This window comes from Rhinoderma darwinii, chromosome 13 (assembly GCF_050947455.1).
Source record: "Rhinoderma darwinii isolate aRhiDar2 chromosome 13, aRhiDar2.hap1, whole genome shotgun sequence".
NCBI lineage: Eukaryota > Metazoa > Chordata > Amphibia > Anura > Rhinodermatidae > Rhinoderma > Rhinoderma darwinii.
Window position 1 is genome coordinate 55350655 of NC_134699.1, and position 19987 is coordinate 55370641.

The window sequence follows — 19987 nt, forward strand, 5'->3', positions numbered from 1 at the left end:
GAGTGCCCGCCCTTAACTCCTAATCTACGTCACCTTCAGTGATGCGGGGCAGGCTTCTATGGAGCCGACTGATGCTCGCTGACACTACAGCAGGGAGCCAGCTCTTTACCAAGCTCCTTTTCGTCAACACGTACAGTTCCGTAAGAACCCGGTCATTGTTCAGCAGCACTGACTGAACTCCTACCACTATCTACTCAGCACCCATCGGTGATCGACCTGCCAATTTGCTGATGTCGAGTGGCCAACCCCTGGTATAGACATTTCTCATAAATAATGAATGACATTGAGAATTATAATTATGAGGTAAGGAAAGATTTTTCATTTTTCCCACTAAGGCAAAAATTCTAAGGAATTTCTGTTGTCTTCCTCTGATCAAATAGCTTGGTATGTGACAGGTTGAACTTGATAGACATGTTCTTTTTTAGCCTAAGTACTAAATAACTATGTTTATATCATTCCATTTTACCATATTTGACACTTCTAATATTCTTTTATTTACCACCTTTTCCTGGCTAAGCAGTTGTATAATGACTACTGGCGTATTTGATGTGTTCCTCGGGTGAGTCAAGAAGCTCTTTAGATCCTACTAACATACAGATATCAGGTTCTAAGCTCTTCATTGTTTTCTACTACACTTTTAATAGAAAGGAGACTTTTTCTGCTACAAGACAAAGTCCCTAAGTGACGAGAAAAACATGATGTTGAGTACCTGATGTTCATGTTGACTCGAACTGTTCCAGTACCCAACGCAGAGACGTTTTATCCCCAAATCATTGAATATTGATTGAAAGATTTCCCGATCTATTTCCTATAGGCACAGCTTGCCAGTTTTTCATCAAATTCCCAATACAGTGTATCAGATTAGCTTGACATGCTACTCATTCCCCAGTAGTTCAGGGCTGATAAACTTTGGTTTTCAGACAATAAAACAAGTAATCGTTCAAGTTGTTTAATTTGCTTTAAAGTACTTTTTATTACACAACAATTTTTTGGAAACAAAAAATGCTACAAAGGGATAAGGTTCACACAGTCAGACCACCATCTTGCTATATACTCTGATTTTCAGCCATTGAAATCAATAAAGACAAAAAACACCTGCTCTGAAACCCGCACCTATCTCCAGAATGGGGTCACCAAACCCCCTTGGCACCTGGCAAGCTGGGAGCCATCAAGGCAGTGGATGAGTGGAGAGGTGGCCGCACACGTGAGCTTGCTTGGCTGTTTCCGTAACTGCACTTTTTCATTGAGGGTCAGATCACATGTTGTGTAAATACTGCAGAGTTTCTGCAGCAAAGTGGATGAGATAAAACCATTCTCATCCACACGCTGCGTAAATACTGAGCGGAAAAAATACTCCGAAATTGACCTGCGGTGCAGAATTTTATTCCACAGCATGTCAATTGTATTTGAGTTAACGCTGCTTATTAGTCTCAGGTTTTCCCCATTAAATACAATGGGAGGTAAAACCCACAGCAAATAGCAGTTGTTGCATTTTTTTGCGGCGGGATCGCAGCAATTCCGCCGCAAAAAAACGCAACTCTGAAAAAATATATTTGTCTGTTTGGTGCAACTTTTAAAATACTTTTTATTAAAAATTATTTGTACTTTTTGAGAGCAGCTGGTTTGTATCCTGTATACAGAGCAGCTATATCATGCACTGATACCTGAATCCGTCAGGTTAGGGAACTGACGGGTTCATTGTCAGCGGGTCCTGGGTGTTTCTGACACGCAGGATCCACCTCTTATCGATCACATCTAAGTTATGAACAGAGACACGCAGGACCCGCTCTCACTGACAAATTCAGGTCTCCTCACTAGATACAGCTACTCTCTATACAGGATACAAAGCAGCTGTATCTCAAAAAGTTATTATTATTTTTTTTTTAAGAAAAAGTATTTAGAAAGTTGCACAAAACACATTAATGGACATTTTTATTAAAAAAAAAAAAAAAAACAACAAAAAACGATTTCAAAGGTGTCCATAGCCTTTAAGCATTTCATCTCAGGCCTCATGCACACAGCAGTAGCCGTGATTACGGCACGGATGGCCGCAGAGTGTCATCCGCGGGCCGTCCGCAATTCACGGACCATGTACACATTGATTTCAACGACCCCGGACCGCAAATACGGACTGTAAACACGGACCGTATAATGACTTGTCCTATTTTTCTGCGGGTCAATACACGGACCGTGGATACCACGGTCCCGTGCATGGGTCCATAGAAATAAATGGGTCTGCAATTCATCAGCATTTTTGAGGATGAACTGCAGACGCAAAAAACACGTTCGTGTGCACGAGGCCGTAGTGTCTGGGTGGTGGAAGGGTGTTACCTTCACCCAGTTACTATGTGAATTTTTTCCATCAAGCGAGAGGTAAGAGGGGCAAAAATCATTGCAGGAACCTGATTTGAAATAATTAGAACAAGCCTTTAAAACGTTTTAATTATGATGGAGTCTACAAAAATCTGAAACTCAATTAGTCTACAAGGCAGAATTGACAAAATCCTTTTCATGTAGATGTAATTGCAATTTGAGTATATATTATTGTCTTCAATGACTAAATCTTGCCTTGATTACTGTTTTGTACTTCACTCCCCCGTGGGCTAAAATCAGGAATCGGCAGTGCTTGTATATAGTTAATTCCATATGTGTCCAGCATGTTTCATTGTTGATAAGAATTACTAGTGACATTCTGTTGGTGCGTAGATGAATTGTTTACTGTAGGGTCTCCCTTTAAAATCTTGCCAATAAACAGGAATATTTGGTTTACGGCGTCTTTGCTTTGTGAAAACTAATTATTAAATTCAGACATGTTTCAAAAACACACACGGGTTAGTGTCATATCCAAAGTATTTAAATGTCCAAACATTTTTTTCTGCGTTCTTTTAGATGTAATGCCAGCTGATGGCTTTATTAAACAATCTAAAATTCATGGTTTCTAATAAAGATTTTATTCAGCATGGTAATATTGGCTTTGCTAATCAAGTAAAATGCAATGCACTAGGGTCTACTAAGCTCGGCCTAGTTACATACTGGTTTCCAATTGGTCAGCACAAAGCCAGATCAATATCTGGGTTTCCTTTATTGAAGTCAATGGGGACATAAACACCTGAGATGTTCACTTTTTGACCAAAAAACAGTGACTCTAAAGGGTAAATTATCTAAAAAGTCTACATTAAGGCCCCGGCAAAAATTCTTTATATGTCGGCTATCTGTGCAAATCTCACTGGGGTAAGAATACATGGGTCTAAAAAAAAATCCCAACTTGCGTCCCCCCAGGGAATTGATATAAATTCACTGCCTGAAAGAACGATTAAAATATATTTTTTTATTATTGTTTCATTAAAATATGGCTCTACCAGCCACTAGGTCCAAAAAAAAGAAAAGGGAATTGGACCCATCAGGAGTCATATAAAAAATTCAATGGGCAAATAAGTTAATTTTTTTAGTACATTGTCCAATTCATTTTTATAGGGCCCTCCACATGTTTTTTTTTTTTTTTGCAGACCCTATCCCAGTCAGACTTTGCAGATCTGTATTGCCTATTTTATTTAATGGTCCATCAAAAAAAAACTGACCGCACACGGATGCCATCCGTATGTATTTCTTTTTTTTGCAGATTCATTTTCTGCGACCGTATAAAAGGACACAGATGTGTGCATGAGGTCAAAGCTTGTGGGTCTTGCCCCCTCTGCCCCCACACTGCTGATGGAGTCCCTGTAGGCAAACTCATAGGCTGGATTCACACGAGCATGTTCGGTCCATAAAGGACGGAACGTATTTCGGCCGCAAGTCCCAGACCGAACACACTGCACGGAGCCGGGCTCCTAGCATCATAGTTCTGTACGACGTTAGGAGTCCCTGCCTCTCCGTGGAACTACTGTCCCGTGCTGTAATCATGTTTTCACTACAGGACAGTAGTTCCGTGGAGAGGCAGGGACTTCTAGCGTCGTACATAACTATGATGCTAGGAGCCCGGCTCCCTGCAGTGTGTTCGGTCCGGGACTTGCGGCCGAAATACGCTCCGTCCTTTACGGACCGAACATGCTCGTGTGAATCCAGCCATACAGGAAAAGCTGTCAATCACTGTGTGTGGGCAGACGCATCTCCCCCCTCAATGCTGTCCTCAGATAGGGTATCATCGGTCACCTGACAATAACTTAATGACATTTCCAATATAAAGTAATTTTTGATGTTTCAAAAAAAAATAAAAAATAATTCATAGCGAAGAGAATAATTAAAAATAAGAACAGGAACTTAGTTAAGAAACTAAAGATCTAAATGCTTTGTGACTCTGGTTATAAGACCTGTAGGGTTTAGAAAGTCAACCCGGTCCAAATGAATGAATAAGAGACTGGCGTCCACGTGATGGGGGGACTTGTAAGGTTAGAAAAGCTTTGTTCAATGGGGAGGAGGCCACACATGGGCTTAATGGATTATGGTTATACAAATTGAGAGATAAGGACGTCTATGAGATGTCATGGTTATAATGATCAACAAACCGCGGAAACTATCTACAGTAGCTTCTGTGGTGGCAATTTTTTGAAAAATGTTTTTTTTATATACAGTACGTTACTATAGATGTCAAGTGGAACTGATACACCAAAAGTTCCCCAGCTAGTTGGGCCTAGAATCTGAAATACTAAAGTGACCTCTAGCTCTTAGTTTTCTTGGGTTATTCCACTTATATTATTCCTCATTTATTCTGCAATTTAAAGTGTAACTAAACATTCAAAAAACTTTTGACATGTCCTAGTGACATGTCAGAAGTTTTGATCGGTGGGGCTCGGAGCACTGAGACTGAGACTTTCTATTAGGCATGTACACCAATTGCTCGGCTTTCCAAGAAAAGCCGAGCCGATTAGAAAACAAGTGGCTCAGCGCTCACCCGAGCACTTCAGTTGCTTGGTGAGGATCTCAGTGCTCAGACCCCCACTGATAAAAACTTCTGACATGTCACTATGACATGTCAGAAGTTTTTTGAAAGTTTATCTACTGCGTTCTCCCTCAACGACACACAAGATTCCATGCACTCACATGGCCCCCTTAGATGCTGTGGTCAATAGCGACTGTGACATCTAAAGCGTTCGCTTGCAGGCCTTCATAGGAGACTGTTAGAAACACAACATACGGATGTAGCCAAGTTTATCTTGACTGATAACTTGCTGCTGCGTGATATCACACAACAAAAGCCATTGGAAAAAGTCACGTTAAGTTTCTTGACACTGTATTTAACGCATTAAAAGTCAAGATAAAGATGGCTACATCTGTACTGCAATACATAAGTACAATGATTGCTGGTTCAAGTCCCCTAGGGGGACTAATAAAATTGTAGTAAAATTTGTTTAAAAAAAACCCATAAAAGTTAAAATAACTGGTATCACCGCGTCCGTAAATGTCCGAACTATTACAATATAATGTTGTTTAACCCATTCAGTGAACGCTTTAAAAAAAAAAATAATACAGTAGATCGCCCAAATTGCTGTTTTTTTGGTCATCTTGGCTTCCCCAAAAATTTAACAAAAAGTGATCAAAAAGTCGCAAGCACCCCAAAATAGTACCAAAAACTACAGCTTGCCATGCAAAAAATAAACTCTCACATCGCTCAACCGACGGAAAAATAAAACAGTTATGGCTCTCAAAATGTGCTGATACATAACGATAATTTTATTAGCAAATAGATTTTCTTATAAAAGGGGTAAAATATATTAAAAAAAACATATAAATTGGGTATCACCCAATGTTATGTTTTTACCGCCTAATGGATACGGTAAAACGAAACCTCCAAAATAATGGCGTAATCGCTGTTTTTTGCCAGTTTCACCCCACAAATAATTTTTTTTGCCGTTTTCTAGTACATTTTATGATGCAATAAATGGTCCTATGAGAAACTAGAACTTGTGCCACTAAAAACAAGCCCTCATACGTCTATGTCGAAGAAAAAAAATAAGTTATGGCATTTGGAAGACGGGGAGGAAAAAACTGAAATAAGAAAACGAAAATTGGCCATGTCCTATGGGGTTAATAAATTTGAGCTTGATTATCAAATCTCTCAAAGCAACAGATTGTGTAAGAAGTGAGATTTATTTCTCCATATCACTCGTTTTTGATATTTGAATTTTTATTCATAAAAGCCCGAGGCGTTCTTTAGACCTTTAATCTGTTAAATGGAAACCAAATGCCTAAAATGTTTTCATTGTCACTTTGTGGTTTATTATGGAAAAAAACATTATCTTTCCCTAGATTCTATTTCATGCAGAATGTTGATTGCATAATATAAAAATAGTTGAATACAATAAAGTAGATTATAGGCTTGTGAAAGTTTTCTTCACTGATTATCTGGTCATAAAGTTAAACATTTTATTTTGGTGATGTTTAAATTTATACTGTCTGCAGCTCCATAGTAACCGATTTGTTTAAATGATACTTTTTATTAAAAAAAATGTTACTAATTTTACTTTCGTCTTTCTTAAATTCTTCTAATTATAGTGCTTGGACCCAATGCAAAATCTGTAGTAGGGACCCCAACTACTATATTGATATCTTCTAATGTAGACAAGGGGCTAAGGGGCCTTCATGCCTCGGGACCATGTGTGACTTACCTTTGCATTGCACCCCTGTAGCTACACCCTTGAGTTCCAGTTTTTTTTTTTTTACCATTCAAATTCTCTTACGCGGCCCAAGATGGACTGTGTAAACGATCGCCGATCAATGAGACTGATCGGTGCTCGTTTGCTCCTTTCTCAAGGAGCTGTGGAGTTCAACCTCTCTGCTTCAATGTGTTAACTCTTTATTCTCCCATAGTGGAACTTTATTAACTCTTTATTTTCCCATATTGGGGTTCCATATAAATACCCTTTAATATGCCAAATCTCTGACCATGTGCCACAGTTTCTGTAGTAGACAACGTATCCTACCTCCCATAAACACATTACTTTTCAGATCCCTTGCTTCCAAGAGGTCCCAGATACTATGCCGTTTCACCTCATTAGTCCACGTAATTAGAAACTTCTGATTTTCTAGACTTTCATTCCACACCACTAATTGGTTAATTTGGAATGCATATAAATATGATATAAAAATTATGAAGTGCTAACCCACCTTTTTTGTTTGGGTTATTGAAGATTTTTAACTGCATATAAGGATGATTATTTTTCCGTACTATTTCTTTTACCACGGCGTCCGGTACTCTGAATGTATTGCCCAGAATCCTCCCGGGGCATTACACAATACGTACATTACTTGTGGAAGCACCACCATTTTAACCAGACTTACTCTTATTAACATAGCGAGTGGTTATTCCTTCCATTCGTCGATCTTGCCTCTGAAGCACGGAATCACCGACAAACCATTCAAACTAATATAGTCACTCACCAATCCAGAAACAAAAATTCACATATACTTAAAAGGGACTCCTCTCCCAATTTCCTCTTTAGGCAGCATAAAATATTATCGTTGTCGGCAGCACATCTTCCTATGTAAATAGAGAGATGTGCTGCCGACATCATGGAAATGCATGGGGACGAACAATCCTCATGCATACCTCCTTGCTATAGTAGCAAATGAGTGCCAATGAACGAGCTGCGCTCGTTTTTATAACCAATTTTGGCCGGTGTAAAAGGACCCTAAATCCATTTGTTTGTTATCGGACAGCATTGCCCCGAACCTCTCCCTGGGAACCTATCCGAACATTGACTATTAATATCTATTCTAGCCTTTGGGACAGAGTACATATTTTTTTATCTCCTTTTCTCCAAAGCAAAAACTTTTTAATGTAGCCGTTTTTGTTGCAGTATTTAGGCTCAGGTTTTTTTTTAGCCAAACAGAGAAGTGAACACAAAAGAAAGGAGACGCAGGAGTCTTTACTTTATCACTTTCTTTCCTTTCGGATCCACTTCTAGATTTGGCTAAAAAAATTTAGCCAAAAACGGCATTAAATCTGCGTGTGATCCTGGCCTAAAAGTGACCTTGTGGGATGTCGAAGCTACATTTCAGATGAACATATTGGTATAGTCTGTGTGCTTCATCCCCCACTAGATTCCAACACAGAATACTTTCAATGCCACTTAGGGATTTCAAATAAATTAAATATCTGGGCAGTGGAAAATGGGTGTACAGGTACTTTGTGAACCCCCACACGTCACACTCGTTTTGAAAATCAGGGGTGGTCTATGGCCATGGACTCCACGGATGTGATCTTCTATGTGTCTATAGTTCGTTAGCAGATTAGTTTACATCTGGATTTGCCTAAAAAAGAAATGGTCTTAAATATAAATTCCTTTATACAGCATCATCATTGCAATCTTTCCTAACCGAAGGAGCGTTTTTGTTTTTTACGAAATTAACCATGTCTCAATTTTTAGCAGTCAAGTCAGAAATACAGACATGTTAAAACCAATGAAACGTTGTATGTACTCCTAGAAAACATTATTGCCTTAGAATTATTTTAATATGAACAATCTTATACCAAAAAACGGTATTAAAGATTAAGACCTTACCTGTATTTTTTAAGACATCTTTATGAAATTTTTGTGATACAAATTTTTATATTCCGACTGGTTAGGAATAATTGATGTAAACAATATCACTTACATGTCGTACTTGTAGTGCTACAATATTATTTGAGCACCTTAAAGTCGGCATCTGTTAAATTATTTAGAGTAAAAAAAAAAAATCCTTGGCAGAAAAGCGGGTACATAATTTAAGTTTGCCTATGTGCCAGAAACTTACACTGTTTTATATACTTATTTACAGTGCTGTTTATTGAAAAATCAGTACTTACACTGCCAACCGCAGCAACACATCGTCTGTTTGCTAACTTTTGAAACACAGAGTACCTTCATTAAAACATACAGTGACCACGCTAGCAAACATGGAAAATATCTTTACACATCATGTAGAATGTGTTGGCTATACATATATTAACGGCTGGCTGCATAGACGGAGATGGTCTCCTGGGTACAGCTTCCTGTCTAACTCAATGTCCTGTATAAGCTGAAATAATTATCTGTGTACCACACATACTTTTTAGCTTATTTATGTTGTCCAGAGTATGTGGTGTTGGTTACATTTGAGGATAAAAATGGTGGGTTGAGTAATTTCTATGATTTTCATAAATACAAAGCTCAATGCGTTTCTTTTAGACGGCAGCATCACGTATGTTGGGGGCACACTACAATATGGATAACTGAGGTGTCTACGGCTTTAAAAAGAAAAAAATAACATGAATTAGAGTGGGAGCAAAAAGGGCGACCAAGGAAGTTAAGGGAATGGGTGGATTGTAGTAACAAGAAAAGTTATCAAACGTGGGGTATTCAGTTTAGAAAAAGATGGCTTAGGCGCGATGTCATTACAACGTATAAATATATGGGCCACTAACCATGACTAGGGGGCATCCTCTAGAGGAAAGAAGGTCTAAAGGAAAGAAGATTTCATCAAAATAATAGCCGGGATTCTTTACTGTAAGAGCAGTGGGACTATGGAACTCTCTGCCACAGGATGTTGTGATGGTTGATTCTTTGAACAAGTTCATGAAGGGCCTTGATACCTTTCTAGAAAAATATAATATTACAAGTTATGAGTACTAAATTCTGGAGATGGGACATTGATCCTGGGATTTATTCTGATTGACATATTTGGGATTTATTCTGATTTGACATATTTGGAATCGGGGAGGAATTTTTCCCCTAATGAGGCACTTGGCATCCGCCTCATCAGGTTATTTTTTGCCTTCCTCTGGATCAACATGGTGGGATTATAGTGTAAAGGATCTGCCAGACACAGCTTCTGTGTCGACGCCCGTGGTTAATAAGTCTGCACCTGCTCCTAGGTCTGCTAGAGTGACTCGATCTGCTACCACTCAGGCTGGTAGGCTCAGGAGTGGGAGAACCTATCACAGCCTGGCCAGACGGTTCTAGCTCCCGCCCACGGTCTATTTATACCTTCATTTCCTGCTTGTCTCTGCCTGTGATTCTTTCCTGTTTCCTGGCTCTGCTGCTCCTGCTATCATTATTGACCTTGCTTCATTTTGACCCTGGCTTTACTGACTACACTCCTGCTCTGCGTTTGGTACCTCGTACACTCCTGGCTTGACTCGGCTCGTTCACTACTCTTGTTGCTCACGGTCTTGCCGTGGGCAACTGCCCCATTTCCCTTAGCTTCTGTGTACCCATGTCTGTTTGTCTGTCGTGCACATATTGAGCGTAGGGACAATCGCCCAGTTGTACGCCGTCGCCTAGGACGGGCCGTGCAAGTAGGCAGGGACTGAGTGGCGGGTAGATTAGGGCTCACCTGTCTTCTCCCTACCCCGTCATTACATATAGATTGGATTTGATGGACCTATGTCTTTTTTCAGCCTTATAAACTATGTAACATTAACCCTTCACTGTTTTATTAAAACTATTGTTGCCACTGCTACAAGATTAGAAATCCCTAGGAACCAAAAGAACTGGATGTGTAAAAGGAGATTCTTAATCTATAAAATTATTGTACAGTATATAAGTATTGGATTGTAGTGACTGGGTGACTGAACTACTTGGTTACATCTTCCACATTTACTTTTAAAATATGAATTCCATTTAAATCTCATACAAAGAGTTCAAACTGTTAAATAAAGTTTTGCAAAAATAGTATGGCCTTGAGAATGAGCTTAATTATATTACCCCATGCAGGGGTTGGACAATCTCTCTTGCTGCCCAAGGAAGAGGTTTCTGCATGTGACCCTTGGTCCCTGAAGTTCAGCATGTTAGTTATTGGATGTAGAGCTTTTTTTTAAATTATTTTAATTCCATAAATCGTACCTCTTACCTGTATGGCGCCCTGGGCCACAGCCTGCTCCGCCTACCACTTGTCCCAGCCCGGACTCCATTTGGTGGTTTTCTATTGGGTAATTTGTAAATCTAATACATTATATCTATTTTTATTATCATTTGTCCAACCACAGCTTCTACCCAAAAGGAGACAAAAAGTCATCAACATTTCATAGAAGAAAATAAGTTATTTCGGCACTAAACATTGGAATCCATCTATGGAATGCTGCCACACTATGTTTTGATGGTTTAACCCCTTGGTCTGAAGAAAACTAGAACAGTGGCTTATATTGGGAGTTGTAATACATCCATTTTCCTGACTATGAATAGACATAATAGTATTGTAGGTCTTGTCACACAAGAAATTGTCAAATGTGAGTGGAAGCATTAGTAGAGTTAGTAGCTTTTTAAACCTTGTATCTTTAATTTTCAGTTGAGCATTTTGTCCATTTGCGAAGGTGTTTTTTTGTTGCTATTTTGGATTTGTTCCGTCCTGTTATCTAATTCTGCCATTGGATCGCTGCCTGACCTGATCCGTATTTGTCTTATTGTGTTGCATGAACCCTGACCTCAGACGTGTATGACCACGCTTCTGTGTATCAGTTCTGGTACCCAACTCTGGAAATACCATCTTCAATCCGTCAGTAGTTGCTAATGGAGACTACTCCAGGGACGTTACCTGGAGATGCCATGTACAAAGTCTATACTCCCATGAGGAACACTTTAAGGTAAAGATTGCTAAATACCTTAAACTCCGTCCCCAAGTTTAGACCTGTCCAAATCTAATCGTGACAAAGTTGGTCCACGCTCCTGTCTTAAGGCCAGACCATGGTAATAGCCTGTGCTTCTACAATTAGATTTAAGCTTTTGAGTGCCCAAAGCAAATATATGGGATGCAAAAGAGATGCTTCTTGTTAACATTGAATAACCCTGTGCTGTTTATAATGTTCAACTCCTGTGAGTCCTTTCTGAGGCAATTCAATGTCCGCATATCTGCTCTTCCTATTAGTTTAGAAATCGTTTTTCCATTCTGCTGAGTGTATTAGGCCACCTGTGGTCCAGCATTATAAGAATTGATGATAAATACCATTGACTTAACTACTCAGGTGCTGGTATTAATCAAAAATAGGATTCTACTATTTTTGTTATACTATTTAGCAATCTACCTAATACAAGTTTTTTAGTTATGATTTAGTGTAAAACCACATGATTAGGGGGTTTCTTCACACTCTGGCAAGCGGCCGCCGCTCTTCCCGATGGCCACATCTGGTTGTTAGGCAACCGGACAATTTTGCTCCTTATGTCTCAGCTTCTGTCTTCTGCAGCGGCCCTGCTAGTTCGGTCTGATTGCAAAGCAGTGTCCGGTTGCCACCCAAAGATGAGGCCTGGGGGCCTATTTAAAGGGGAATCATCCTTCCATGGATTGCCTGGTAATTAATGTACATCCGTACTGGGTTTGTACTTGTGCGTTTTGTACTAGTATTAACTTTTGATCTTGACCTTGTTCCTGACTATGCTCCTGCCGTGCCTTTTGGATACTTCACCTGGTACCTGTAGTTCTTCTGGTCCTGACACCTGGCTATCTCCTTACTACTTTCTTGTCTCATCGCTTGGCTTGCCACATCCAGTCTCTATTTTGGCTCCATTCCTGACCACGCCACTGCTCCAGCAGCGCTACTGAGGCCAATCCAGCACTATTCTGGGAACTGCGGACTGGGGATCCTTCTGTAGATTAGTCTATACCTCCTTTCTGGGTTAAGGGTTAAAACCACAGGATTCTTAAGACCCAGTTTAACCTTCGCCAATCGAATTTGTGACTTCGAGAATCCACTATTTGGTCCGTGATCGTAACACAAACCTACATTGAGTGGTCATGTGAATGTATTTTTTTTTCTTTTACAATAGTTCTATCGGACAACACCTTATAATAAGGTTTAACACACATATGCAACACACCTTTTGTTTGGGTAGCTGTCCTCCAATAACATGCCCTGCAATGACACCAAATGCCATTACCGTTATACAAGTAAAAAAATGGCACCCCATATCTCACCTACATGTATTCCTCAATCAACCTTTAACAGAGGCTACTCTCTCAGAATATAATTATTTGTCCTATGTAAATACCTGTTTCCACCCTCCTGTAAGACCGAGAACCAGTTCCTGTCTTACCTTATACACGAAATCCTTGTCAATGGCCATCTGTCTAGACTGCACCTGTCTCTAGGCCTTACATCTGACATGTTTTGCAATACAAAGCATTAAAATGATCCTTCTAAGGGCTTATTCACATGACTGGGATAATCGGCTGTGTGACAGACGTGTTTTTAACGGCCGTCACGCGGTTGCATTAAAATCAATGCATGTCCATGTGAACGGCCCGTGAAAAAATAGGACATGCCCTATTTTTGACCATTTTCCCGGATCCCTTAATAGACTCAAGTCTGTGAGGGATCCGTGAAAACGGGTACCACACGGATGCAAATCGGCTGTGAAAAACTGCTGTTTTTCACGGTCAATTTGACACCCGTTCGTTTTTAGGCCCAGAGCAACAACGAGAATACCAGGCCTTTTCTTAGTGTAGAGAACTTAGAAGATGCACATTCTCTTTAAAAGACCCCCATATATTGATTATACCCGGCTCCCTTTATATACTATGTTTAGTACATTTTCTAAAAAGGACACACCTAATTCCCCAATAACAGGATTGATCAGTCAGTTCACTGCCTCAGCCTTCCCTAACAAAATGATACAAAAGTGCAGGGGTACGTACAGTGTGACTGCAAAGAATACAAAACAAAAAAACATTGCAACGGCACTCTTTGAGCGCCCAGACTACGTAGTCACAGCGTACGTGCATATTTATTGCATTTTGTTAGGATGTGCTGACCAACTTTGTGTTCTGTTTGTATTATGCACTTGGGGGTGGTGACTACCCCAATTTTTGTCATAAACTCCTCCCACTCGCTTAAGGGGTTTTAATCAGATGCTGTTCCTACAGATTTTTCCAGCCTTACCTTTGTTTGAATTTGGTGAAGGACTCAAATTTCGTGACCTGCTAGCAAACCCTTTGAAAGGCTGCAATTCCCATCACAACCACTGTGTGGTCACACATAGACACATATAGAATAGACATCTCGTGACAGAGTATCGCAATATCATGTTGTTTTTTTTAAAGCTCGTCATCTCGTACCACACATCAGTATAGTGTTGAGATGAGAGAAAAGGTAAGGGCGGACACATCCGTACCTACCCTGAGTTCATCCTGCAGGCTTAGAAGGGGTTTGCTTGTCGTGGCAAGTGGGCCCACTCAATTTGATCAAAATCTGCGAAAACCTCACATTTGTAAGTATAGTGAACGTAGCAGTAATGCAATTTTTAAAGTCTATACAGTCGTCTTGGCAGAGAGTGCTGTTGCAATGGTCTTTAGGTCACTGCCTTAAGCCTTGTTCACATCTACGTTGGAGGCTCCATCAGCCTCCAATCCAATGGATTCTGTAGGTTGCCGTTGGTTTCCGTACTGCAACGGATCCAGCACTTATAGGAGTTATAGGAGCAGAAAAATGGAAATAGCAACGTTGTTCTAAATGTAAATTTCTTTAGTGCTCCCTGTATGGTCCGTGAATAAAGCGACCAATTCTTCAGGATTTAGTTGCCTCTTCTGGTGCACGCAGTGCTTTTTTTCCTGTCAAAACGACGGACACATCGACGGAACCCCACGGATCCTATTGTCGGACCACATTGACCCCAAGTCTAGAATATGATAACTAACATCCATGTTAGTTACATACTATGAATGGTGTGTGATAGTTGGAAACCCTTTTAAAGATTTTGATTGGGCCAAAGGGCTTCACGTTACACCTCTAAAGATGCTTCTAACAGGTTGTTATTACATTTATCCCTTAGAACTACGATTATACAGTTACAGTATGATTTTAGATTCAATAGTGGAATAAATATTTTTGAGGGCAGCGACCAGTTTGCTAGTTCCTTGCTATAGGTAATTGCTACACTTTTTTTGCAGCATTTCATTGAGGATTTTTCAACTTGTCCTGAACTGGTACCCTCTGCTTATTTGGATACGAAAACCCCAATTTGACTGAATTGCGTAGGTTGAAAGAGGACTAAAACCTGTGAAGACCCTAAAGTGCTCCTACTGGTTCCTTTTTTTTTTCTGTGTCCATTATTTTCATTATGTAGCTTTATAGGGGTTAGATCTGTGTGTGTGTGTGTGTGTGTGTATGTGTATATATATATATATATATATATATATATATATATATATATATATATATATATATATATATATATATCTTGCTTCCATGCATTGTGTTTGAGGAAGAAATGCCAAATTCACCCATAGAGTTAGATTATAAAATTCAGGTTAGGGGAGCATGGGGTCCTATTAGACGGGCAGATATTCTTTCATGTACGAGCAACGAGTAATGATTTAGCGAGTCCTTTGCATCCAAAAAACTGCCTATTACACGTGACAATAATTGCTAAAGATTTTGGCTGTTCAGTTGTTACTTCAAATCTTGCTCATTCACCCACACCTCATCTCTGAACTGCTGAGGACTGGACGATATCTGACTAGACGAGAAAATGTGGCGGCGACAAACACAAATCTTTCGCTGAGGTAGATGTGGCCGATCCACGGAAACCCAACAAATTATTGTTTGTTTGAACACTGCGCGCTATTACACGTAGAGATGATCTACTTATATTCTAACAATTATACAAAAATTTGTACGATAATCGCTTCATCTAATAGGGCCTTTACTGAAGATGTTTGTATTTTTGTGCTGCATAACTAGGGCTGAATTTGACTATCAGAAAGCTATAGTGTAGGACAAGTGATTATTCACTTCATACAAAAGAAAATATGTCATCGTTGGTTTAATGTCCTAGATAAGAGTAAAATATTTTAATCATCTGTAAATTTGCTGTCAATTATTTTATTTAATCTGATTAATATATCTCCTTTCCTTTATAGTTGAATGGAGCGCCTCATGTGACTTCTGTCCATTGGCCGGTGACGTCATTGTGGATAATCTGCAGTCATTAAAGTACACAATTACAGGCCTCACTATGGTAAATTCCAGGTCACTTTAAATTGACAGTCGATAGTCTGCTTGCCATACGATTGAATGCGCTTCCAGGAGTTTGACTTTACAATATACTTCCGTTTGATAAATGTGTTGCTTTCTAAACCTTCCTTATCATATCTGTGTGCTGCAGACCAGATGGCAATTGTCAATTAGCGTAAAGCATTTTTTAACTTCAAAGGCTATGTTCGCGTTTGAAAAAAAGTGTGTTTGGTGCAGCTTTCTAATTACTTTTTATTAAAAATTATCTTTACTTTTTGAGATACAGCTGCTTTGTATAATGTATGCAGAGCGGTTGTATCGTGTGCTGAAACCTGTATCCGTCAGATCAGCGGGACTGACAGGTTCAGTGTCAGCAAGTCCTCGTTTCTCTGACATGCAGGATACAGAGCAGCTCATAACTTAGATGTGATCGATAATAGTTGAATCCCTGCTGTCACTGAACCCGTCAGTCCCGCTGACCTGATGGATTCAGGTCTAAGAGTACGATACAGCTGCTCTGTATACAGGATACAAAGCAGCTGTATCTTAAAAAGTACAAATAATTAGAAAGTTGCTCCAAACACACAAATACACACACGCATATATATATATATATATATATATACATATATATATATATATATATATATACATACATACACACTGTGAACACTGTCACCTAAGCTGCTAAATATAAATACATATGCATTACTGCTAAATCTACTTACAATAGGAAGGTACTTAGTGCACATTTTGCTCAAATTGTGTGAGCCCACCTGCCACAACAAGGCATTCTTTATAGGTGGGAGCCTACTCTACACATACACCCAGAGCTGGGACTAAGCCTACATATATCTGGGGATGGTAGGAACCAGCATTAAATTAAATTCACCCAGGGCAGAATATTTATATAATGTTTTCAAAGGCGTACAGAGCCTTTAAGCATAGTCATGCAGATCAAGAACAAGCTTACATCACTGTAAGAATAAACGCTCTTGCTCTACGGATAACAGAATAATCTTCATCAGAATAAAATATGTCAACCTCTCTAAAGAAAAGAACTGTGACAGATGAGTAGAATGACACGAGCATTTATGCCAGCGCTTCCTATGTTCCCTGTGTATTATGACTGTATAGCTTATTAGGTTTTTGACGCATCTCCTTTTCTTTTTGAGAATACATTTTTGTTGCAATTTTCGTCTCAATCATTTTATCAGCTCCTACAGTGACCGTGTCCTCCTTTAACTCCCCAATAACAACTGATCCATCTTTTTTCAATGATTTTATTTATAGATGCTGCTGTTCTGTTTTTTTTTAGTTTTTTTTTACAGTGCCTAAGAATAGCGCCTTCGTAAAGGGCCCAGCTGTCAGCTGTGCCAATTGTTATGTACGCAGAGCAAAATGAGCTTCGTGATTATAATACAGGAACGGCGGTGCCACTTCCTTTAGTGGTTTGCGTGATCCTGTACTCACTGGCCTCCCAAAAGAGAGAGCTGTTTTATCTTATTAGACTTAGTACAGTTTCCTATATCACAAATGCCACATTAATGGCTATGTTCACCTTTGAAATAAAAATAAAAATGTGTCTCGGTGTGTTTTGTGCAACTGTCTAAATACTTTTTTATTAATAATTATTTTTACTTTTTGAGATACAGCTGCTTTGTATCCTGTATACAGAGCAGCTGTATCAAGCACTGAGACCTGAATCCGTCAGAACCGCCATGACTGACGAGTTCAGTGTCAGCGAGTCCTGGGTGTCCCTGAGACTCAGGATTCACCTGTTATCAATCACATCTTGGTAATAAACTTAGATGTGATCGGTAACAGCTCAATCCTGCTTGACTGAACCAGTCAGTCCCACTGACCTGATGGATAGGGGTTTCAGCGCCACATACAGCTGCTCTGTATACAGGACACAAAGCAGCTATATCTCAAAAAGTAAAAATATTTTTTCATAAAAACTAATTAGAAAGTTGCACCAAACACACTCATACACATTAAAAAATAAAGTGCATCAAGTGGACCACAAACATCTATTCCACCTATATTGGGGATAAAAAAAAATAGAAAACATATCTCTGTTTCCAAATTCATGGGCTGACAAAAAAAATCACATTGGATTAAGTTTGTAAATCACAAAAGACGGGAATAATTGTAAATAATTTTGTCAAAATTGATTGAAGGTATTAAAAGTTTGAGCAAAGAATGACTTTTAGGGCTAATGCACATGACCTTATTATTCTACAAGTTGTGACATAGACTTATATGGGGACCTACTGTACCTCTGTATACCTCAGATTCCATAGGTTTTGTTTTTTTTCTGTCAGATTCCATATGATTCTGACTGAAACAAAAATTATGGCGTGCGTTATCGGACACCGTATGGATATTGTCAACTAGAAGCATTGTACAATGCCCCCACCACATTTTACTGAATACAACTTTGATAATTATAGGGTTTTTTAATGCTGTTTTTCCAATGCCGTAATTAGGACCCTAAAATGTGGCCGTATTTTGGCTGTGTTAAACCGGCCTCAGGATATGCTTCCAGTCACTGAATGTAAACAAGAAGGATTCCATTTACTCACAACGGGCAGAAATGCTTAGTGAGAAATTGAAACACAAAATATATTATAAAGTTTTACGACTTCATACGATAATTGGCATGGATATAAAACCGGAAAATTCATTTATGCATGAATTTCTAAAGGTTTCACAAAATTTTACTGTTTATGAACAAAAACATGGAAATAATAACTTTATCTGTCACATAAAATTGTTAATAAAATTATCCTGACATTGTGGATGCAGGAAAACCTAATAATATTATACAGCACAAATAGACATAGGTTCTAGCAATTATCTTAAATAAGGATTTTTGAAGTTATATTTTGATTATTATTATTATTTTTATTATTATTATGTGAATTGATACAATGAAATTGTAGAATTTTAACACGTTTTTCTTACTTGTTTGGCAGGGCACAGAGTATTATGCTAGAGTTTCTGCCTACAACATGAAGGGATGGGGGACTGCTGAAATTTCAAGTCCTCGTTGTGCTGCTCCTTCCAGTAAGTCGACCATGTACAATACCATCAATATCAAACTCAATATGTTTTTCTATAGGTGACCTCATATAATTTCCATAAGATTCTAAACTGTTGATTCTAAACTACGATCTTGTCATTTGTGGTTTTTCATTTCTGATCCATTTTGTTCCAAATTACTCACTGTAATGGCAGGAAGGAGGTGAAGGGAACAAGTGAGCCCTAATCTACCCACCGCCCTGTCCCTGCCTACTTGCAACGACCCGCCCTAGGCGACGGGGTACAACTTGGCGGCGGTCCCTACGCTGTCTAAGTGCAAGGGAGTACAAACAGGGAACACGCAAGGGAAGGTGCAGTAGCCCACGGAACGCCGCGAGGAAACGGAGCGGTGAATGAGTCAGTCAGGATCAGGATGAAGTGGAGTATACCAACGAGAGCACGGAGCAGGAAGCAAGCCAGGGGCAAAGCGAAGCAGGATAAACGGAACTGAAGCAAGGCAGAAGCACGGCAGAAGCAGGCTGGAGCAAGGCAGCAGTGGGGCCAGGAATCCAAGAAGAATAACAAGCACTGAGGAAGAGAACACGGCAGGTATAAATGGACAGGGGGCGGAGCTAACTCCGACTGACCAGGCCGCGATAGGCTCTCCCACTCCTGAGCCTGCCACCCTAGTTGGTGGGAGCCGGTGTCAGTCTAAGAGGTCTGGCCTCAGGTGTCGACTGATTAATCCCGGGAGTATACCCAGACGTAGTACCTGGCAGATCCTTTACACTCACAATTCCTGTTTTGTGAGCCTGTGATGGTCATTCTCTTCACCAAGTGTGTATTTTTTGGTTACAAAACAAAACAAATCAATGGGTAAATCTAGTATATATATATATATATATATATATATATATATATATATATATATACACATACATATATACATACACTACCGTTCAAAAGTTTGAGGTCACCCAGACAATTTTGTGTTTTCCATGAAAACTCACACTTATATTTATCAAATGAGTTGCAAAATGACTAGCAAATATAGTCAAGACA

At 39.4% G+C, this 19987-nt stretch overlaps 1 protein-coding gene across 1 annotated transcript in view; it reads left to right on the forward strand.

The window, feature by feature from the left end:
• ANKFN1 (ankyrin repeat and fibronectin type III domain containing 1) overlaps positions 1–19987 on the forward strand; it is a 278523-nt gene that overhangs the window by 130739 nt on the left and 127797 nt on the right. Inside the window, exons 5-6 of the mRNA XM_075846863.1 lie at positions 15805–15902; positions 18880–18970. Coding sequence (XP_075702978.1) covers positions 15805–15902; positions 18880–18970 — 189 coding nt within the window. The remainder of the gene's footprint in view (positions 1–15804; positions 15903–18879; positions 18971–19987) is intronic.